The sequence below is a fragment of the Anopheles funestus genome, chromosome 2RL (assembly GCF_943734845.2).
Source record: "Anopheles funestus chromosome 2RL, idAnoFuneDA-416_04, whole genome shotgun sequence".
NCBI lineage: Eukaryota > Metazoa > Arthropoda > Insecta > Diptera > Culicidae > Anopheles > Anopheles funestus.
Window position 1 is genome coordinate 61,039,674 of NC_064598.1, and position 24,614 is coordinate 61,064,287.

At 40.1% G+C, this 24,614-nt stretch overlaps 1 protein-coding gene across 12 annotated transcripts in view; it reads left to right on the plus strand.

Annotated features, from left to right (window-relative positions):
• Window positions 1-24,614, plus strand: part of LOC125761375 (tyrosine-protein phosphatase Lar) — a 254,654-nt gene that overhangs the window by 225,052 nt on the left and 4,988 nt on the right. For 10 of the 12 annotated variants that reach the window (XM_049422438.1, XM_049422441.1, XM_049422439.1 and 7 more), the window contains 5 exons: window positions 1,270-1,566; window positions 20,324-20,463; window positions 20,558-23,763; window positions 23,877-24,009; window positions 24,129-24,545. In XM_049422438.1, the coding sequence (XP_049278395.1) occupies window positions 1,270-1,566; window positions 20,324-20,463; window positions 20,558-23,763; window positions 23,877-24,009; window positions 24,129-24,545 (4,193 nt within the window). The remainder of the gene's footprint in view (window positions 1-1,269; window positions 1,567-20,323; window positions 20,464-20,557; window positions 23,764-23,876; window positions 24,010-24,128; window positions 24,546-24,614) is intronic. The other 2 variants (XM_049422447.1, XM_049422448.1) reach the window with 1 other exon arrangement.

A 24,614-nucleotide genomic window follows, 5' to 3' on the forward strand; every position in this document is an offset into this window, starting at 1 on the left:
TTTCATCATTCAATGGTTGATTTTAATTAGTTTTTGTTTGTATATTGTTTGCTCTTTCTGATCCATTTTCGTTGTCTTTCAATTCGTTTTACATTTAATTTTTTCATCATCAACAAAATTCGTAGTCTTCTCTCTCTCTATATCTGTTACATCCTATGTAGAATGTACTGGTTTGTAGTTTGAATCTCATTTACACCTTTCATTTGGTATTTTAAACTAACATTATGTTTAAGAAACATAGACCACAAACCATACCAACGCTTATAGCTGATCAGTCTTTAGGATTGATTTAGGATTATTTTCAACGCTATTGTATTGTGTTATTTTTTTTACTAGGTACACGCACGTAGAAGCCTTACATTAAAAGTTGTAACATTCATAAATTGTTTATGCATACAACAAAAGGCACAGTTAGTGTCCCTTATTTCATCCGCTTACCGTGTTAAATCAGCTTCACATTAGTTTGCTTTGCATCACAAATAAACATTACATACGACACCAACACATTTTGTATAAGTTTTCACAGAATGTTTCATCATGATTAGTTTTGTTCTGCATAATGGTTTTGTTTGAGTCTTCCTTGTCGTTTATTCTATATAATTGTTCTGCACCAAATGAGCACTTTGTTTTTACGAATTCTTTTCTGTTTCAAGAGCACCATTTAAATGTGTATGATACAACATTTCCTCTTTACTTTTAACTGCACATGTTCTACCACTAACTGTCCGAATATGACACGCATACTAAATCAAACTAGTGCACTAGCGGCTTTAAGCTCTCTGTACTGCTCAGCAAAAGGGACAACCATATATGATTGAATGAAAAGAAAATCTATCAAAACGATGCACCGTTGTAATAATTAAGTTGGTTTTACAATTTGTTTTTAATTATTTTTTTTTTTAATTATTTCTTAACGCTTCTGTATTGTAATATTTATTTTGTAAGTTGTACTAAGTTGTATAATTTTTTATCCGTTAAATTGTTTTACTTCTTTTTAGCTATGAAGAATTCATGAAATGTTCATTAAAGTATGAAGTGTAAAGCTTGCACTGTTTACAAATATTCCATTATATATCAATGAACATTCATGTACCTTCTTAGATAAAAATAAGGATGATTGTTTTAATTAAAGTACAATTGTTGATAAGTTCATTCATTTTTGTATTTTTATTCTTTTTCTTTTATATTACCTTATCGGTTCCCCAATTATCGCTATGATTTGCGTTATACTGCACCACCAATAATGCCTGACCATTGACCAACTCGTAGTACCCGGTGCACCGCCCCGTAATGTAACTGTCGAAGCCACAAGTCCAACCACTATCAACGTGTCCTGGCTGCCACCACCGGTCGAACGATCGAATGGGGCCATAGTTTATTATAAGGTGTTCTTCGTCGAAGTGGGGCGATCGGATAGCGAGGCCACGGTAACCACCCTCAACTCGACTAGCATCGTCCTGGACGAGCTAAAGCGTTGGACAGAGTACAAGATTTGGGTTCTCGCCGGTACCTCCGTTGGTGACGGACCCCGATCGTACCCGTACACAGTACGCACTCATGAAGACGGTATGTATTGCACCATAATGCTAGATTCTTTCGTTCATCTCAGAAACACCTGATTTATGTTTGAACAACGCCACTAAAACATCCAACCACGGTTACAAATGCGATAGACACAGCTCATAACACAACATGGCTAAACACACCTTTAGAAAACAACCAACAACCAATGAACAAATCTAAAACACGACACAATAATTAACAAATTAACAACAGTTTAAATTCTCGTTTAGTTAAATGCATACTAATTTTTGTATTTTGAAGGTAACATATTAACTCTTTTTGATAGCATCTGTTTGAATAAAACGGATAATGGTTTTTTTATATAACTGCAGCGAGGATTATTACTAATTTTTTGCTTTTTGTAAAAAAAATAATGATATTTTTGTAAGCTGCCACGTCAGGAGTAATTTTTGACGCTGTTATTACACACAATTCAAAATAGAATAAGTCCAAGATTTTTTTGCAGCAGCTCGGATTTTAAAACAGTATTCTGTGGTGCAATGCTAAGAACAATTGATATTTTTTTAAGATTAAGGCATGGAGATTTTGCATGGAAGCAAATACATCACACGTAATTGTGCGGGACAGAAGTCAGTATGAATATATTGAACGAATCCATTTAACTCGTGCGATTATGCAATTATGTGTTTGCTTCCACAGTTTTGTCCGTAAGAACAGAGAATTAAAAAAGTTTTACTTGTGTTTTAAAATAGTTTTCAAATTTTAATTCTCTGTCAGTTTTTAAATAGAATATAGTTTTTGAATACAAAATGCGTAAAAACAAGTATACTCATACATATACGTGAACAAGAGTTACATCAAACAAATGTTCATACTATTTTACTACAAAACAATAATTGATACAAGAACTCCTATAAAGGTTAAAAATTAAAACATAGTCAAAACACAGAGTCTTTCCGTGGCAGCGGTGATGAAAATTATGATTCCTTTAACGAAACCCCCAACGGCAAGGTTTGATGTTGGGTTGAATGCAACAGAAATCCCTTTTAATCGTCCAGAAAAGGTTTACCGGTTGCTTTTTGGGGCGACCACCACAAATCTCGCTCAAGGACTCTGTCTCGCTCACATCTTGGCTGCCTTCCGCTTCTAGTAATGTCCTAGCACACAGTAGGTTAATTTAAGAAACCTAATTTTCGTATGGCTTAACTTTTCAATTTCCCTCACGTCGCTACCACTCTTCTCATCCGATCCGGATAGTATTGTGGGCGGCCTGCTGGCGGAGATCTGATTGCTCAAAGCGGACGGCCTGTGGATGGTGGATGCTGAATTAGCAGACGAGTTTCTCTTTCAAAATTTGTTTTAAAGTTTAATGACTCCTGCGGGAGCCGTTAAAAATGCTGGAGTAATTCCATGACACTCCTACCTGCACGCTTCGTTTGACGAGCTCTGACTTTTTGATTCACTGCCCAGGTGAAGTGAAATATTCGCAATGTTTTTTTTTTTGTTTTGTTTCTCGTCCTTCAAAAACTTGTTCATGACACCTGCTTGCGCCATCGCCATCCACATACCCAATTTTGGTCGTTTGAAAATTGTTCCAAAACTCGGCTGTAAACATACGGCCTACGAAAGAGAGAAGAAATAATCATGTGCAAATAAACTCGGCACAACGACAAAGTCAATCTCTGTCGTTTTTTTGTACTTCTCTCGTGTCCTTTCGTTTTCTCACATCGACGTTTCCGACCTGAAAATGTAACAACGCGCGAAACCGTCAAACCCTCTGTTCGCCTTCTCGTGCGCACCGCCATTCACGTGGACAATTCTTTGGCTGAGCAATCTTTCCCAAAAACCTGCTGATGCCTGTTGAACGCCGTTTTGACTTCAAATAGGTCCCTGGCGAGAAAATTAATTTGTTTCTGTAACCGTTTCAATGAATACATTAAAAACCCGTCTCCGTTCAACCGTTTCATTTTCGGTGCGCGCCCGTTTTCGCACCGGTGACGTTGGGTTTCGCGTTACCGAGGGATCCTTTGCATACGGCAGTTGGGCCAGTGGTGCCGTTAGGTTTCCCGAAATGGATGGGTAAGGAAGAAAATATCTCCCGAAAATAAAAATGGAACCCGCTGCACCAGCTCGCCGAAAGTTCAAACAGTGAAATTAATAAAAATTAATCACATTAATAAACATTTACCTTTCGCATACCAAATGTGAACGGTAAATTCATTCCCTTTTTTGTGCTGCTAAACCTCCAAAGTGCCTCCTAAACCTGTCATAAAATTCAATCCCAGGCGTATGGTTCGGTTAAATAATCGGCCTTGAAGGTTATTTTCCCCGTCACTATTTATGATACATTTGGTGTCGATCGATCATCGTACTTCTTTTTTTATCTTTAGTATGATAAACACAACTGAATATTAAAGGATAAATAACTTTTAATACAGATAAAACGTCAAATTTATCTTACTTCTTTAAAGCTAATCGTTCAAGTCACATTGTAAAAGAAGAATTAAAACGGGTGTTCTAACAAAAAAGGAACTAATTTCAACTTTACCACGAACGTATGTATGAGTACGCTTGCAGTATAAACAAATGGTTGCATGTATTCAAAAGCTATATTTAATTTACCTTAGTATTAAGAGACCCGTCACAAATCAACACGCGGCAGAGGAATATGGCGTCCAGTATTGAATACGTCGTTTGATATGGTTGTCGTTAAAACAAACATCGATGTCATTTTATTTTTTTTTGTATACTGCTAAATTTAATTATTTCTACAGTAAGCGAACAAGAAACAAACCACAAAACTAATTGATAATATTATCTATTTTTTACGATAACCTTTTTATTAAATGCTAATGTTGCGCTCATGTCAAACGTCGAACCTTTTTGCTTTACACAAACATCAAAGAAACGGTAATTTTTCTCTTTCCTTCATATCACTGGCTACTGGTTCATTTGCATAAAGGCTATGTGCAGAAGTAAAGTTTACAATCGTTAATTTAAAAAAATGCACCTTCTCGATGTATGCGTGTGTGTGCTTGTGTACATATGTGTTACTTTTACTCGTTCGTGTTTTTTTTAAATATCTTGTCTCTTTCGGTAATTGTGCACACGTTTTATTACGCACCAACCAATTTCATGTTTCCATTCTATAACAGCACTCTTGTTCGCACCTTATTTTAGATTTACTTGCTCATTCTAATATTCATAATTCTGCAAGCCACACAACGAATTTTATGCTCTTTATGCATTAGATACATGTCAGTACCAAGCACCATAACTTTCTTCAGCGCACTCGTTTCTGTTTTATTTACGTTTTTCGATACCATGTCAATCGCGATCAATAATAACGGAATAAATTTGTGTATTGTTGCGTATATTCTTCGTTTTCTGCGTATTCACTGCCAATTAGATGCCGTCTGCCGTCTAAAAGCACCGCCAACGTATCAACTAGAATCTCGATGTATTCCAATGCAGCGCACCGAAACAATATTTTAGCAATACCTACAATCACTTTTTCTTCCCACTACAAAACTGCATGCAAAGTTTTTGACGGATAGTTTTGGGTTGCGTTTTGCACTGAATTTTACCGCACCAAATATTTTGTGTTACACTATTTTGATTGATTGATTTTTGTCGTGCAGTGTAAAGCGAGTTTGGTTGGTTTTTTTGTTCTATATTTGTTTTAGTTTGTTTGTTTTACTGCAATTACTGCTACGAAAAGTTTCGCCTCAAACAACGTGAATTTGTTATAGAATTTTGATTTTTGTTCTACTATCAAGCGATAACAAAAGTAACAAAAAAACTCATTTGTTGCCACCTATATTAAGATAACTTATTGCACTGAATTGCACTCAAAATATCTGGTTATTCACTATGCACACGTGAAAGCGCACCAATTTTTGTATGAACGCACTTTTCACTCAATTTTTGTCGTTGTACATTCTGCACAATTCTACTGTTTTCCTTTCTCTTTTTTTGTCACAAAAATAGCAATAAAAAACACTCGCACAAACGCTCACCTTCCACCCACTCATGCAAACACACAATTTTCTTTGAAGTTGTTTAAAACTTTTTAATTTAAATTGCACCTACTTACTGCAGCTTTCTTTAAATAATTCCGTTTATTTTTTATTTTTATATATAATGTGTATCTGTTATCGAAAATTACACTGAACACTTTAATAGATGTCTGTTGACATGCTACATTTATTTTTAAAAACGATAAACGTTTTCCAAAAAAAGAGCATAACCATTTCGAAATACGTGTTAGCTCTTTCGGCAAAGAAACGTTTTAAATGGGGCAAATGTCTTGCGGGAAAAATTATGTATCATTGAATTTTAATAAGGATAGTTCGATTAAACGAAGCGTTTTTTCTCTTTTTGTTAACCCGAAAAATCCTTAATTCACTAATGCTGCTTAATTTTAGTTGATTATAATAAGGTCTACAGTCGATTATTTTGGATTATCGTTAATATTCGAACACAACACTCATAATGGTTGTCTGTTTTTGAAACATTTTCTTCACTTTTCGTGTGCTATGCATTTTCTAGTTTTCTAACGATAGATTTATCACCATAATGTGCTGTCAACATGAATGTACACCATTTAGATTTATTTGTTCTAGTTTGTTTTTTTTTTATCATTCATTTCTAGCTATTTGATTTTTGCGGTGCAATTGTATTTTTCATGCACAAGGTTCATTCGTTCAATAGAAACATTCATCAAGTAAAGTTAAGTAAACATGTATGTTTACTTGCAATCATTTTGAATTCGTAATTTCGTACCTCAGCACATCTTTGCTTTGTCCCTGACGCATTTATTGAGATATTATCCATTAAGGTTTTTTTTATGTTTTTCTTTAATTAAGTCACACAACTAATCAGCAAATAATTTCCAAGAAATTGGATTGTTTCTTAAGGCAATGCATCAAGGTATGCTAAAATATAGATTTTAATCAAGAAGTTTCTTATTCGAAACTGTATGATAAGCGGGAAAATCTTGTTCTAAGTGAAATTTTAATGAAATTCATGGCCCTCATTCATGCCATTTGAGCGTGGATTGCAAAAAAAACAAACTTCACTGTATTCTATTGTCAACGATTTATTAACGATTTATTAAGCTCTTGGGAGGTTTCGATTTAATTCATGTGATAAAATTGTCTCCGCTACAGAGATCAAGATATCTGTCAGTGTCTATTACATTTCGTCCCATGTTATGTTATGAAGACGTGCAACCTTAGCGACACAAGAAGCTCATTCAGCTTGAAAATGTCCACAACAAAACCGACGCCCTGGAAACTATCGCCATACACATCTACTGGCTGGAGACACAAAAACACGAAACCCGAAAGCCATAAAACGTAATTAATCAAAAGTGATTAATACACACTCAACGCACTCACGTCGTTCATTTTGCCGCCAATCCGATGTAGCTCTTCGGTGAAAGATATTATCTCGACGAGCACACATCGGTCAGGAAACCGAAGCTCTGCCGGCGCCTTAATCTCGCATCCCGGGCACCGGACACTTTATTGCCTACCTAGCCAAACCGAAAGCCGTTGCGTGCGTAGGCCGAAGACGAAGATATTTATCGTCCCATACACCTGGCTGTAACCGTTTATTCTAAAATCCCCAAAATCTACAGCCCCACAATCCGGGATGACTATCGAGGCGGCAATGATGTTGATATTGGAGTGCGATTGCGTACATGTCGGTCAGCCTTTAGTAGCTACGGTCGCTCAAAATTACCGGAAGAAACTAGCTGAGGTGTCTGTACCTGATCCTGGATTCGCTGTCCGTATAAATTAAGTGGATTACGGAAGATGGAATCATACCCATTTAGTTAATGAAGTTGAGAGTTTGTGACCCTTCCCGCGCCAGCATCTGGCCAACCAGTGCTGGGAGAGGGTACTACATAAGGACGATAATAAATTGGGCAGCAGTAGTTGAGCACTTTATACACTTGAAAGCTATTGACCAACAACCGGTTAGGCCAGTTCCCGTGTGTGCGATTACTGTTATCCTTTAACGGATTGATATGAATGCATCGTAATTTCCGTCGATGCCCCATCAAATTCGAATAGATTTTCGTTTGCTTACATCGTCATTCCACCAGCAGCAGTACGTATTCGTAGTAAAGAACTTAACGTTTCTTGGAATAGTCATCCTTTAAAGCTGAAAAGTTTTGCGACAGATCTGTAATGCAATGAAAAACATGTGTTTTGGACGACTTATGCTATTTTTTCTTTGTAGACATCCTATCAGATATGTTTAAAAGTAAAAATGCAGAAAAACATTCGTGATGCTAATCATTCTCTTAAATGAATTAAAAAATATTTAATTTTAACCTTTTTTGAGAACTTAAAACATTGAAAAAAATGCATATTTTTATTATTGGCAGAATGTATACTTATGCTTAGTAATTAACGTTGCTGCATAGGTGGCCAAATTTTCATTTTTAGGTTTAAATAGACATTTCACAATTTTTAATATTCCATGTGGATTTTAATCTTCATACAAATGTACAAGGTATGAGTGCATTATTTGTTCTAAACATTTTAAGGTAAGTCACTACAAGAGAATATAAAAAGTATTCTGTAGTAAAAATCGACAAACAGAACACATCTTGTTGTCGAACCCAACGTGAAAAAATTATCTCTATTACTAAAACTCCGATCGAAGAAGGGAAAAAAAGAACGGCATCGTAGAAACATCCATACAAAGCAACAAACTGTAATTAAAATCTAGTGCTTCTGCACAATAGTCAATCGCCGGTAAAATTAAAACGTTACTACGTCCATTCCAGTGGTTGTCCTTCTTTTTATCTGGCACCTTCCGGGCATTCTGTACTGTATAAAAATGAGCTAAGGGAAAACTTCGTCAATAAAGAAAGGAATGTAAAATCGTAAATGAAAAAAAAATCGCTATTGAGTGTTGCTTTCGTTTTTTCCCAGTATGTCCAGAGATTTACAAGGATTGTCTCCATGTTTTATAGAAAAAAATTAAGCCAAAAACAATGACTATCGGGTTTCTATCCAACTTATACCGGCGGGCTATTTACCTAACGTTGAATGTGATCTTTTTTTGTGTCCTTTCACCATGTTGTATGATATGAGAAGAGCAAATGGAAAAAACAAGGTATTAAGGTATACCACATTTTTGCAACAACTTTTTTACAAATGCTACGTAGTCTTCCAAAATGGGCTATTCACAAGAAGCAACCCGTTAGTTGGTATTAATCTAACTTTAAAAGATACACAAATTAATTACTTAAATGATAGGCAATTTAAAATTTTAGGTTTTTGTACTTTTGTTACTCATTATTTAACGATATTAAAATCGGTTTTCAGAAGTCACAGCATTTTTCACTACACATACATTTTGTAACTATACTACACATTCCTACAACGAGTGAATAATTTTCCAGACGTTTAACAGTTTCACACTTACATTCAGATCAATTTCAATAACAGAAATTGTAGTGTTTTGTGGTGTTTGTGGTGTGCGCACTATGGCATCTTCCCGATATATCAAATATGTTGAGTGCAGATAATTTTTAAAGAAGTTTAAATGCAATTATAAATCTGTTTTTATGGCAGATAAATTGTGACAGTTACAAAAGTGTATTCGTGAAAATATTTTATGATCAAAAATGGTGTGCAAAACAGTTCAAGTTATGTTTTGTTAACTTTTTGATGTTTTTTTATGTTTTTCAATTTAAACTTACTTTTTTGAGAATTTTTGAACCTTGTTTTTCTTTAGCAAAAAATTACATTTACTAACGCCAAAGAGGTTATGAAACTCAAAGAATGGGTGTACCATGTCTCAATCTAGATAAAAACATTAATAAAGCTAATTTTTAACATACGAAAAACTTTTTTTTCATATTGAAAATAAAAATAAAAAAAACAATTGAACATATTGATTAACGATCATTAATCTTTACCATCCGTGAATTATTATTGCAGGCTAATACCCATTCAATTGAGTTTGATAGGCTCGGCAAGCGTTTCGTATTAAATTATACTTGTTAACAGAAATACAGATATTATTCCATATTGTGCCCGCGTTGCAATGTTGCTAGCAAAGCGCTTGCAAAATGGGGCGCCACATTGCTAAATGTAACTTCAAACACTGTATGAAATGCACACGTACACAAATACACAATATGTTTTATGATTCTCAATGTGAATTGCTACGTATTTCGTTACTTACGCGAGCTTAAAAAACAGCATTAACCTACAGGTTTCCCTCTGTCTGTGCTTTCTTTACATTTCATTTTCATTTCATTGAACGCCGATAAACCGGAACTGCTGTAACCAACGAACGAACGTATGAACAAACGAATATTCGCTTACATCGTTGATACACCTGATTGAAAACTAACAAACACCCGTCGCTCACTGCTGCGCCGATAACAAAACAAATACTTGGCCGATAATTACATTTTTCATCCGTTGCCTCCCATACGGCCTGATGGTAACACCATCATCCATCGTCGCCCGTTGCATTGCGCTGTACGGCCACCGTGGTGTGGAAAACCGGAAAAACCAACCGATCGATCGATCGGTGTCGTCCAAACTGGTCACCTACCAATCATGGCAAATATCTTTCGGACATGTTTATGTCCTCTGAAATGTGTTTCATCGTGCTGGTAAAAAACACACACACACACCATAACAACACGAAAATGTTGTCCATCCACGAACCACGACGCTACGAATGTACCAACATTCCATTTTTGTACTTTAATTTCTGCATCTTGATCGCATTCCCTGGTGCGGTTAACGTACCCTCCTCTACATGTTCTGTGTCCTCCCATTTCTCCATTGGTTATAACACATTGCCCGTTCCCCATCATCGCATCGATTATGCAAAATTTGGTAAATCTACTGATAAACGCATCCGGCTTCCCTGGCTGGGGGTTGAAAATTTGAATAAAAATCACGTAACTCAATTTAAATCTGCTTCACTGGTACTGCGCTACTGTTCTTGCATCCTCTTTTTTTCCAAAACTGCTGCCGACTGCTGTTGTGGTTGGCTTTTGTCATCGATTAAATTACGATCGGTTCCTTGGGTTTTGTACGTTACAAATACTTCGCATAATGCGTAACCATATCTGAAAACGAAACCATACTGGACAAAATAAAATATTGAAAATCAACCCAAAACAAAAAAAAACACAAATGAAAAAATGAAAATAATGCAAACAAAATTATGACCCTGCTTATGCACACGCGTACACGTCTACAAAAACTTGTTGTTTTTTTTTTGCACATCGCAAATACTCTGCAACAACTGTAAAAAATAAATTATTCTCCAAAATGGCCCACCGGCTGGGCATCGGACTATGGTTACGATTATGGCTCGTGGATGTGGATGGACACGTGTGCGTGTGTACACTGATAAATGAACCACGGCACTGCAACTGCACCGGGCGACGACACGGCTGTGATGGTGTGGGTATATTTACGTGTACCGAACCATAAATCACGATATCAATTTAAACGGCGGGCCAAATCGTATCAAAAGCAGTAGTTAAGTGTGAGTACCATCTGGTTGGTGACGCCTAAATTTATGTGATTTTCACTTTTGGCCTCTTTTAAGCGTTTGGTTCGTACCGATGTTCGTTGAAAAGGAAAAAGCAAAACCCTCAAACAGAATCCAACCGCATGAAATACACGTTTCTTTTCGTTTTGTCGCACATTGCACAGGTGCCACGATCATTATTTATTTTGTTTGTTTGTTTTGCTGATGAAGGTGATACATAATGTTTGTAAGGAAAGATCAGCTAGTACACTTTTGCTTTGATTCTGTTTTCGTGTTTTGTTGTTTTATTTATAAAAATGTATTCAATTTAAACGTTTTGCAAGTAATTCAATCGTTTTCTGCCTTGATACGGCCAGGCCGTTCTAACCGAGCAAAAAAAAATCGTTTTCTGCTATCGCTAATGAATCATTCACTGCTATTGATAGGCCTTTATGCTAGACTAAGAGAAAATTGCTTCTGCTTATTCACACGATTGCAATCTCGTGATGATCGCGGTACTGTTGGAATCATGATACCGATTTCGATTTCACTAAGCATAGCTACGGCAAACGTTTACGCAAATCGGAAATAGCAAGAGACAAACTTTCACGTGCTTACAGTTTGGATAGAGGTTTAGACAAAAGCACGACCTCACTGTTGTAAACGAATAGTCTAAAATACAAAAAATCACATAGGCACCACGGGTACACGTCTGCCTCACGCACAACGGTTCCACATTTGCCGTGTACATCCGCTGCAGATTTAGACAAAGACCGCATACAGAAGTAACAACTTCCCCTAGTTTCAGTTTTGCATTGTTGCAGCAGTAGGAGATGCAGCAAAAAAGATTTCAATAATGAGGACTTGTCTAAGAATTGCTGGAACAACCAACCGAAACCATGGTCCAAGAAGTCGAACCGAAAGCACAAAAGATTATCTGCAATGAAGCGCGATTGCGGAGAAAAGCGTTAAACTTAATCCGCTTCCTTTTGCGCTCCGCATAATCAACCCCATTTCAGCAAACTCCATTCCGCATCTGGTCACACTCACCAGAAACGTAGACGACGGTGAAGTTTGGTGCAGTTTTCCGTTTGCCATTACGGATGGAGTCACTGCTTTCCGTTGCTCGTTCGCGCCACTCTTACGCTCGCTCGCAGTACCGGATCTCCTTACCGGAGAGTGGATGATTGTTTACTCCGAAAATCAGGTCACCCCATGTACAACACACAAAGAATGCGTCTCCAGTCTCAGCTTACACTTATACCGGCGTTGTGCACAACCCCATGCACCGGTAGGTTGATTTCTTGTGAAAATATTCCTGTCCCTCAGGTCGCAACATAGTAGTTTGCCTTACAGACCAACGTGCAACGTGTAATCTGATCGACTATTGTTCCGCTGGAAAAGTTTTGCACCTCAACTCGCAAGAAGTGAGCAGCCGAGCTGGAAAAGAATGTTTCCAACTTTCGCGCATCCTCGTGTGCACACGCCGTTGCAATCAATGTAAAATTCTAATGTAATTGCTCTTAAAGCTCTAATGGTTCAAACTCATTAAAGCCCTTTTCGCATGTTTTGCGCTCATCTTGCATACTGTGAATTTAATTATCCTAGCCATGGAATTGCTTTTCGAATCGATTAAATCAGTATGTGTATGTGTGTGAATTGATTTGGCATTTGCATCTCTAATCAATTACTTAAACACTTGAAATATATGCAAATGGCACAAGCAACAATAAATCATACATAAGTTTGCTCTTTTTTTATTTTTGTTTAATTACCACAAGCTCGCCACGAACACAACCAAGCCAAGGAGCATTCCGGGTTGCATTACTTCATTTCCCTTGGGGAATCTTTCATGGTGCCATGCGTGGTCAGCAACGTAGCTCGTGAGATTGTTGTTTTAAAACCACTTCGTAATGATGGCCAACGGTACGGTTAGAAGACTCCATTTCCCTGTTTGCAATTTCTCAACGTTACCATGAGACGTAAAAAAACAGTACCAGGCATTTAAATAGCTTCATTAGCTTCAGTCCCTTCACCGAGCATTGGTTTGTTAGGTTAAAAGCCTCTGCCAGGTGATCTCGTACTGTATCATTCGCTTTTGTTACTGCTGTTTTTGTTATGCAGAACATTCACCATGATTTCATTATGTTGTTTTTGTTAGAATGAGGGCAACAGGGAGACTCCTTCCCGAGAGAGTGCATGAGCGTACGGTGCAATGTGTTAAACTGATAATAAAATCATATAATTACTTACAACTAACCATGTCATGCACGTTTCGTGCGTGCACATACGTGCATACCGGATGACGGTTGCATAATATCTTTTGAGATGGCTGGTGCTGATCAATTCCCCAGCAGCCTATTTCCTGGCTGCCGATTATGAATCCCGACTGCTCTCCGGAAAGCCCAACCGGAACGTGATCTTGGGTTGGATTTTATTGCGGTGATATTATAATACCGATGCCATACCATCCACACACCGCGTACACCGCTACCAATTCCGTTTGCTGCCGGAAAAGAAGTGGTACGGATCGTTCTTGCTGCACTTTGCCGGTGCAGGAAGGCAAATGTGTAAAGCGATTTGTGCGGCAAGAAATACATAATTTCCGAAACGACAATCGACTGCGATGTCTGGTATCAGTTACTGACTTCGGGCCCGATAACTGCCCCAGCAAAATCTAGAATGTGCAGTGTCGACTCTTGTTTCTCGCTTCCTTGCACTCCCATGTGGGAAGCTGCTGAGGGTATCGGAACGACCGACCGGACCCAATCCCTGTCGAACGCCATTTGAACGCTGTTCAAACTCGATCCACTCTCCACACCCGGTAACGACTCGTCTCATCTATACCAGCCGAACACACATCCATTGCCGGGATATGGTCATCCTTTGAGGCGGATGGTTTCATTTAATTTGAATTGTTCACATTCTAGCTATTTTAATCTTTTAACACAACCCTTGCGTGATCCTGGGACTTGAAAGAACATGTCCGGTAGTCCGGTGGCGAAACGAAATTTTCCCCCAGTAAAACCATAATCCTCCTTACCCTAGCCAACACGCTCACCCGGCATCCAAGGCGGAAGCTCTTGGAAGTGTTGATTATTCCGTTACACTTGGCAGCTAAATTCGATCGGTAAGATACGTACGTTGAGTAAAGTTTAGGCTCATCTTACATGCTTTCAATTTTAACAGCAAACAGTTGCTTCATTAAGCGCAGTCCGGGCTGCAGCAAGCATGTATTGTGCCATTGATTACATACTCCTGCAAATGTCAGACGCTCGATGTGCGTATGTGCTGCTTGTTCTGTGCACTGTTCGTTTGAAGTGTGTCCGAGGAGAAAGGATGCGGCTCGGGTTCTACGTGTCTTAACCTTTCGTTTACAGATTAAAACTTGGATCACTAGCTGCTACAAACCGGTGTTTTGGGAGATTTATTGTAAAACGAATCTCATACCAAACGTTGGTGTGGATTCAAATAATATCACTTGTTGAAAAGTGCATACATTAGTTTTTTTCCTATGCAATTTTTGTCCATTTGCTATCCAACAAAATGTGTGAAAAACATTTTTCTATTTCCCAAATAGCAGCATTCTAAAACATTGTTTCATTAGCGATAATAAATAGCAATAAAAAATATATTTTAATAAAGCGTAAGTTCGTCAAGAGAAATTCCAAACAAAAGTGATCCATATCAATTTGCCGCTGTGGCAATAATGATGCGTAGGGTGTTAACTTTGTGTTTTGTCCAACGCAAAACTACACTAAACAGTGACATTTAAAAGTTATGTTGCAGGTTAAAAAAACACAGTAATTCTTCCTTTTTTTCCTTTGCTCAAAATCGTGGGCTTTTCTTTTGTTTTGAATTCTTTCTCACGCTGTTACGGACAGTTTCGTAACTTTGAGTTTTGTTCCACCAAGTCAACAGTATCGTGTTACATTGAATAATAACAATTTTTCTCTTACTAACAAGCTTTGGCTCTAACAGATGGATGTTTCGTTTGAAGATGGATTATGTTTTTTTTTCTTTTCAATATTATTTTGTTTAGCACACAAGTAATTGACACTAAATCTCAAACATCAATCACTATGTTTTGAAACACGCAGCTAGCTGACAAATATTCGGAATCGATATTTTTCCTTTTCATCGACGTTTTATGTTTCGATTAAGTGGGCCATCATATCGTATCGAATTACCTGCTGATAAATAGTTGTAACCGTATTTTCCCGCCCACCTTTTGCATTTTGTGCTTCTTGTAGATTAGAATATTACATTAATTGCGTAACAAAAGTGGAAATATTTTTGATATTTACTGTGATCTTGATTTTTAAATAATCCTCTTTCCCCTAAATCCAAGCTAGCCAGAGGAGTTGTTTAAAATTTGCATTCTTTTCGAAATTCCTTCCTTTTTTGTATTTTTGTTTAACAAGCTGCCGTGGGAATTTTATCTCTCTTGTTGATGTTATCTTTTCAGGATTTTTTTTAATCTTTCCTTGCGCGAAGTTTTATCAAATTTTTGAGAATAAAATAAATACTTAGTTGTAGGTAGATATTTTCCAGAGAGTACATGGGAATGGAAAGTATTTTGTATTGAGCTGATTGATTAGCTTTATAAAATATATCCGATACGCTGCAACACAACCGCTGTACAGCAGGTTTAACTCTCTTTACTTGCAACTATTTTATCAAAACATAAAATATTGACCACTTGAACTAGCTTTGCAATGTAACAACACGTTTCAAGATTTTTCCCGCGAGACTCACAATATTCTCGATTCAGCTCGAAAAAGAATACTGTCTACGAACGGCAGAAAATGTCCTGTGGCGTTTTACAAGAAAGTAAAAGAAAAAAAACAACGTATGAACGAAAAGCGAAAAACAGAATTAAACTTTAAATTCTGCCCAGGAGACAAAAATCACCCGAAATTTTGCTACGGCAGCGCAAACTTCCTCCGGAATGTGCCTTCAGCTGCGATCGTGTTCTTCCGCTATTTTTTTTTTGTTCGCTTTCCCTCTTGTGAAGGGCGAATTTTGTCAAGTCCATCCGCTTTAGCCTAGTGGCTGGTTGCGAAACCTTTGAACTAACCGATCGTTTCACATATTATCGTGCACGTTAACAACATATTCACTACTAGCGAACGAACACAGATACTGGCCAACCATAGTTGCCAACCCAGTGTCTCATACTCCCACGGGGTGTAAAAAGATTCCGTTTTTCTGTTTTTTTTTTCACTCGTCTCTGCTCTAACAAACGCTAGTTGCCTCGGTGTGTTGCAGCTTCCGGAAGATGTTGCAGCATAAAACCATTCTGCTAGATTGCTATCTAGCGCGTCGCTTCCTTCACACCACGCGAATGCATACGACGCTGGGGTGCCTTGAAGCCATCGTGATATACCGAAGGATGGGAACACACCATTCTGGAAACGGTACCGAGAAGGAGAAGGAGAAATGAAGCAAAAGTGTCGCGAATCCTCATGTCGTGGCCATGCCATGGTCGGTCCTTTACAACTTTTGCTTAATGATATGTTCGTGTTAAAGGTGAAAATGGAACATGTGTTTTAAGCTCCTAATGATCTGTTAAACACAGTCAGATAAGCACAATCGATCAATGTCGGTGCTGTGTTTTACCACTGTATTTAAAACGTACTAATAAATTGAGTAAAAGAGTGGCTACCTACTGCGTGTAAGGAAACGGTTTGGTTAGTTGAATGACCCACTTGCATCGGTCCATTGATATGCGATAAAGTTGCATTTGCAACTTTCCGTACCGAATTCCGATGGTTTGCTGTCTACTTTCCATCTGCAAAACAATTTCATTCCATTGCATCGACGCTAAGCTGTTGAAATGGATCAACCAGCATGGTGAATGCAAGAAACCTTTGCCATCTATAGAAACGACTTGCATTTTTCGAAATCGAAACACGAGCTAAGCCGTCGTGAGAAACGAAGCGCATTAAATGCAACGTGAGTCACATTTAGTCACGATACCGATGTCGTTTTCTTTCTCCTCTTCCTTTTTTCCCATTCGTTTTAATATGCTGCTCCTGCTCCCTGACTCCATCGCAAGAGGAAGCTGCACAGGGCCACCCACCTGGCAAAGTTCTAGTCGAGCGGAATCGTCCATCCAATAACCGAAAACCGCAGTAATTCCATATTTGCCGTGGGAATTCTGCGAGAGCTATTCGCTAAATGGGTTTTTGTAGTTTCACAGCCGAGGGAAGGGAAAAAATCTGCAACGTCAACGACAGAAAATGTCTGCTGCTCCTTCAGCGGTCTTCTCCAAGCGAACGACCAGCACACGTTCGGGTTTGGCTTTAGCTGATGTGGATGTGGTGAAGCAGCTTAGTTTGAAGTTAAATGTGCCGTTCGATCGATGTTTGCTCGAACGAGCAGAAAGAATAGGTATTCGCCTTACATAACTGCGAATGGAATCTTATCGAAATCTTCTTTCGATTTTGTAGTTTCGTGTCGTAGTTAAAGCCGAAGAATAGTGCTATCCTACCGATGCAACGGAGAAACCATTTGCACTAACAAAACATCGTCACTACCAGCAGCAGTGACTGCTGGCTTATGAGCTACCATTATCGTCTTATCGCGAGAAGGACAGCCCATGTAAGATTTTTTTTTTCTTCTTTTGCTTAAATTGTCTAACTTTCCACGTCTTAACATTTGCTTGACCACGGAACATTGGGGCCCTCGCAGTACGGAGGGTTGAAAATAAAGGGCGATGAAGATTTTAATGGTCACAGGTTTTATTGAAGGTTTCGAAAGAATCGTGCTTGCCCTTCTCGATAGCTGAATAATACCTAATTTGTATCCGACGTGGACGATAAAGGTAACTATTTATATTCTGCCCAAGTAACCTTTAGTGTCCATTTTGTCGCTACTGGAAGAAGCATTTGTGCTGATATTTAATCTGTAATGGTTGCGTTTTTCTTTCGGTCAGCTGAGCGTTATATATCACGATTATTTTACAGCGAACGATATGCCATAAATGATGATATCTTTTGCTGGTTTAACGTATTTCCATTGTCATAGTAAAGGCAAGAATGTCTAACAATTGATAATAGATGCGTAGCTCGTAATGGAAATACGCGCACAAAGTCATGTAAAAAGTTTGGCACAATGGTGAAGGCAAGTAAAAGAACAAAGTTGAGTCCGGCAGTCTAATTAAAAATATTTCACAAACAGAAAAAAAATCACGCCATTGTGTTTCTTTTACCAAACACTATGCTCATTAAGAAACAATTCACATGTTGAACATCATGTCGATTATAATAAGCGCAAATGACAAGTATCTGGCGCTGTTCGTCTTTTGTTCCGCAACCATTCCTTCCCATTTGCTTCGACGCATTAAGAAGCGTGAACGTGTTTTGAAAAAGTTACATTAAATCCACATTTAAACTCACATCAAAACTCGCTTTCACAACTTTTCCGCACTTGCACTAATGTGTCCACTAGTTGCACTTGCGTGCATGTTGCTGCTCGAGCGCTGTGTCATCCTCCATTCGGTAACGACAGGATACAATAGTGCTTTTTCTTTACCATTGTGCGGGAAAGCTGTCCTTTTGCCTTTTATCGGAAAACTGGCTGTGTATTCTGTGTACTTTCTTCGTACGAAACTGCTGTCATACTGTCCCATCCTGTCCTGTGAAGCGCTCCCGAAGCGCTTGAAAGATGGTCGGTCCCCAAAGCAACATCATTATTCAGTTCATTCTAAACTCGTTACGACGCTTCAGTCGAGTCAATTTTCTCTTTTCCATTTCCTCTGTTCTTCCACTAGCTGGCGGGGCACGGTCAATAGTTGGTTGGCTGTGGCAGCCACAATTTCCTGTACTCATTGTATGTACCGACTCGATCAACATGCTTTCGGTACAAAACTCTCCATTCCCAGGACGTCTTCTCACGATCGCACAGTACATTCTTTTCGCTTTTTAAACCGTAACTAGTTGCAAACTAACCTTCACCAATGGTCGATTGCCAGCAGTTTGTCGTTGCCTTTCCATTCAAACTTTCATCATTCGCTCACTTACCGAAGGTGGAAACTTCCCCGGCCCGGTCCGATGTTGCTTCCAGTCAGCTGTGGCTGAGTATAGTCTCTGCGGGATTGAATTAAGATTTAACCCAAACCCGGAACGCTGCTCAGTTTGTTTTGTTTGTCAAAGAGATACAAACTTTGTGGATTTCTTTTCGCTCTATATTTCGTAACAACAAAAAAAAGAAACGTTGCATCAATCCAGAAGCTGTTCTTTCTTAACGCCATCATCATCCGTAGTATAAAAAAATGACAACATGTTGATCGTAGTTGCAGCCCGTTATGTGGCTTATGCGGAAGTTTCCACCCAATGTGGTGGATGCAAAACTATTATCCTCACTGAAGCCGGGTTTTCACAAAATCCGTACAAGATTGGCAAGTTTGCTTAGTTCACAACACCAAAAAGCGCTTTTCGCTTATTCAGTGGGACCGCATCCCACCATTGTCATTCTGTCGCATCTGTGGAGAATTTTAAATGGCCGCCAACCAGCAGAAGGGAAACAAGTTGAAAATTACCGCTTGTGTATCGAACGATGAAATTACACGAACATTTCTTTAAACGAATTCTTCTACTAATGAAAAGCAGAATTATTTACAAGCGACACAATGTTTACTGTTCGAAGAAAAAGGGTTTAAAGTACGACTAAGAGCTTTTGTCCTTTGCTGTGATATTGCACCCCAAAAACCCTTTGTGAATATTTACCTTTAGCTGGAAAGCACTTTAATAGAAGGGATACCATCATCTAGCGATCCTTTCCCCCGAGCATTGGTGAAATGGAAAGAGAAGCTGCTTATCTTGAGCAGTATTTTGAGGAGAAATCGAAACCTTATCTCGTCGTCTTACACCGTACGTTCTGGGTACGGTAGCATCATCCTTTTAATGACTTTATTATTTCAACATTGGATTCTAAACAATGTGTTGCAACAAATTACAACCGTCACCTAAACAAGCTTTTTTCTGGGCTATCGTTTACAGGGGTAAACGTCTTCGATATTCTTATGAATTGAACACGAATTTATTTTATCCAGTTTAATCCATCCTTTTTCTTTGTTGTTTTACGAATTATTGCTCAAATATGTATATGTAGATATTTTGATTTAAATTTCCGTTCCATTGTATTTGCTTAAAGAAACGTTCCTGTACATCTTTTACTAAAATATTCTTTTCTACACCTTTCCATTCCTCGTCACTTTTGGTGATGACGAACCGCGGCTATTTCTCTGCCGTTTCCTAACATACAGTGCCTGGAGATCCGCAAGATGTTAAAGCAAGTCCGGTCAATTCGACCACTATCTACGTCACCTGGAAGCCTCCGAAAGAGAAAAACCGAAACGGCATCATCCGTGGCTATCATATACATGTGCAGGAAATGAAGGATGAGGTAAGCACGTGCCCGAAATTGTATATGTTTTAGTAATTAAACCGTCTAAAGTCTAACCACGCAAAACCACCGTTTATATCTGTACCATACATAGGGTAAGGGACTCTTGAACGAACCAATGAAGTTTGACGTGGTAGATGGACTTGAGTATAATGTTACGGGACTGCAACCGGACACCAAATATTCGGTTCAAGTAGCCGCTCTTACACGTAAGGGAGACGGTGATCGCAGTGCCCCAATATCGGTTAAAACACCGGGTGGAGTTCCAATCAGGCCGACTGTTACACTGAAGATTCTCGAACGCGATCCGACCGTTTCGATCGAGCTAGAATGGGAGCGTCCACGACAGACGTATGGTGAGTTGCGCGGGTATCGCGTTCGCTGGGGCGTTCGTGAACAGGCCCTCAATGAAGAGGTTCTGCAGGGAACGCAATTGAATGTGAAACGCATCAACGATCTCGAGCGAGGAGTGGAGTACGAGTTTCGCGTAGCCGGTATGAACCACATCGGTATCGGTCAGGAAGCGGTGAAACATCTGCAAACTCCGGAAGGTTCTCCGACTGGTCCACCAACAAGCATAACTGTCCGATTCCAGACGCCTGACGTGGTGTGTATTACCTGGGAGCCTCCGACCAGAGAGCATCGCAACGGACAAATCACCCGGTACGATGTGCAGTTCCATAAGAAAATTGACCACGGTCTCGGAACCGAACGAAACACAACCGTGCGGAAGGCAGTGTTCACGAATCTGGACGAAAGTACCGAATATATTGTGCGGGTACGAGCGTACACCAAGCAAGGCGCCGGACCGTTCAGCGAAAAGCTTGTTATTGCGACTGAACGTGACATGGGCCGTGCGCCGTTTTCGGTGCAAGCCGTTGCTACATCCGAGCAGACGGTAGAAGTTTGGTGGGAACCCGTTCCATCGCGAGGAAAGTTGGTTGGATACAAAATTTTCTACACTATGACCGCCGTGGAAGATTTAGACGAATGGCAAACGAAGGTGGTTGGTGTTACCGAATCTGCTGATCTGATCAATCTGGAAAAGTTTGCCCAGTACGCGGTCGCTATTGCGGCGATGTACAAAAATGGGCTTGGAAAGTTGAGTGAGAAAGCGACAGTGAAGGTAAAACCGGAAGATGTTCCGTTGAATCTACGTGCGCACGATGTTAGCACACATTCGATGACGCTGAGCTGGGCACCACCGATTCGATTGAATCCCATCAATTATAAAATTTCGTTCGATGCTGTGAAAGAATTTGTCGATTCGCAAGGTATTTCTCAGAAGCAAATCTTACCAAGGAAGGAAATAGTGCTTAAAAGCCACGTAAAATCCCACACTATTAGCGAGCTGTCACCCTTCACAACTTATTTTGTGAACGTCAGTGCCATTCCAACCGACTACACCTACAAACCACCGGCAAAGATTACGGTCACAACACAAATGGCAGCTCCACAACCGATGGTACAGCCCGATTTTTACGGCGTGGTCAATGGCGAAGAGATTCAGGTTATATTGCCACAAGCTTCAGAAGAATATGGCCCGATTTCTCACTACTACCTGATCGTGGTACCGGAGGATAAGGCCAATCTGCACAAAATACCTGATCAGTTTCTCACTGAAGAGCTGCTACCATCCCGACCTAAGCTAGATCGACTTAACGCGCCCTACATTGCGGCCATGTTTTTGCAACGGAACATTCCTTACACGTTTCATCTCGGTTCGGGTGAGACGAATCACAATTTCACAAACAAGAAACTTGAACGGGGAAAACGTTACCGAATTTTCGTGCGTGCCGTTGTCGATACACCCCAAAAGCATCTATACACATCGAGCCCGTTTTCGGAATTCCTCGCACTAGACATGAAAGAAGCACCGACCGGCGAACCACCACATCGACCCAATCCAAACGTTCCACAAGATCCAGAAATTTTAATACGCGGCAAAAATGAGGAACCCGGCATGCTCTGGGTCGTCGGACCGATTATTGCCGCGCTGGTACTTTCCGTCTGCTTCCTCGTGGTGTACTTCGTGCGTCGTCGTCGACAGCCGTGCAAGGCGCCCGATCAAGCGGCCGTTACACGACCACTGATGGCAGCCGATCTGGGCGCTGGGCCCGCACCTACCGACCCTGTGGATATGCGTCGAATAAACTTCCAAACTCCTGGCATGATTAGCCACCCACCGATACCTATCTCCGAGCTAACCAACCATGTCGAGCGGCTGAAAGCAAATGATAATCTTAAATTTTCGCAGGAATATGAAAGCATTGAACCAGGTCAACAGTTTACCTGGGATCATTCGAACATGGAAGTGAATAAACCGAAAAACCGTTACGCAAACGTCACTTCGTACGATCACTCGCGAGTGATCTTGCCTCCGATCGAGGGAGTGTCAGGATCGGATTATATCAATGCGAATTACTGTGACGGGTATCGAAAACATAACGCCTACGTTGCCACGCAAGGACCTCTGCAGGAAACATTCGGTGACTTTTGGCGCATGTGCTGGGAGCTCAAATCTTCGACAATCGTCATGATGACACGGCTGGAGGAACGGTCGCGCATCAAGTGCGATATGTACTGGCCGGCCCGAGGCACCGAGGTGTACGGTGCTATGACGGTGACAATCACGGAAACTCAGGAACTGGCAACGTACTCCATCCGAACGTTCCAGATCTACCGCAACGGTAGCAACGAACGGCGCGAGATCAAGCAGCTGCAGTTTACGGCCTGGCCGGATCACGGTGTGCCTGACCATCCGGCACCGTTCCTACAGTTTTTGCGCCGCACTAAGTCACTCACACCTTCCGAATCGGGACCCATTATTGTGCACTGTTCTGCGGGCGTGGGTCGTACCGGTTGTTACATCGTGATCGATTCCATGCTCGAGCGCATGAAGTACGAGAAGACGATCGACATCTATGGGCACGTGACGTGTCTAAGAGCGCAGCGGAACTACATGGTACAGACCGAGGATCAGTACATTTTCATACACGATGCATTGCTGGAAGCTGTGATCTGCGGCAATACGGAGGTTCCGGCTCGTAGCTTACACAATCACATTCAGAAATTGATGCAAACGGAAATAGGCGAGAACATTACCGGAATGGAGATGGAATTCAAGAAACTGTCCAATGTAAAAGCTGATTCGACGCGGTTTGTCACGGCTAATCTTCCTTGCAATAAGCACAAAAACCGTCTAGTTCATATCCTACCATACGAATCATCGCGCGTCTGTTTAACACCGATACGTGGAGTCGAGGGAAGTGATTACATCAATGCCAGTTTGGTCGATGGGTAAGTAAAAGATCGCTGTAAATCTGATGGAACAAATGTAGTTCGTGTCCGAATAGTTACACTCATTTTAATAATACAATTTTCTTTGTTTTTTTCTATTTCATCTTACACAGCTATCGATATCGCAACGCTTACATTGCCGCCCAAGGACCTCTTCAAGAGACAGCAGAAGATTTTTGGCGCATGCTCTGGGAACACAACTCAACCATTGTGGTCATGCTAACAAAATTAAAAGAAATGGGACGAGTAAGTAACATTTTTAGTAATATTTCATTTCCTGCTTTTAGACAGCCTCATTAGTTTCAAGTTTTTATATCCAAAATGTCTTAACGATAATTGGTGATTTTCCATTTCATTTGTTGCAGGAAAAATGCTTCCAATACTGGCCTCACGAACGTTCGGTGCGCTACCAGTGCTACGTGGTGGATCCGATCGCTGAGTACAACATGCCGCAGTACAAACTGAGAGAATTCAAGGTTACGGATGCTCGCGACGGTTCCTCACGTACGGTACGTCAGTTCCAGTTCATAGACTGGCCGGAACAGGGTGTGCCAAAGTCAGGTGAAGGCTTTATCGACTTCATCGGCCAGGTGCACAAAACAAAGGAACAGTTCGGTCAGGATGGTCCGATTACGGTGCATTGCAGTGCGGGCGTTGGTCGCACCGGCGTCTTTATCACACTCAGCATCGTACTCGAGCGAATGCAGTACGAAGGCGTGCTGGACGTATTCCAAACGGTGCGAATACTGCGTTCCCAGCGGCCAGCGATGGTACAGACTGAGGTAAGTTAACTGGAAAATCATTTGAAGTTATCTAATGTCCCATCGTTAGCCCATTCCGAACCCATTTTC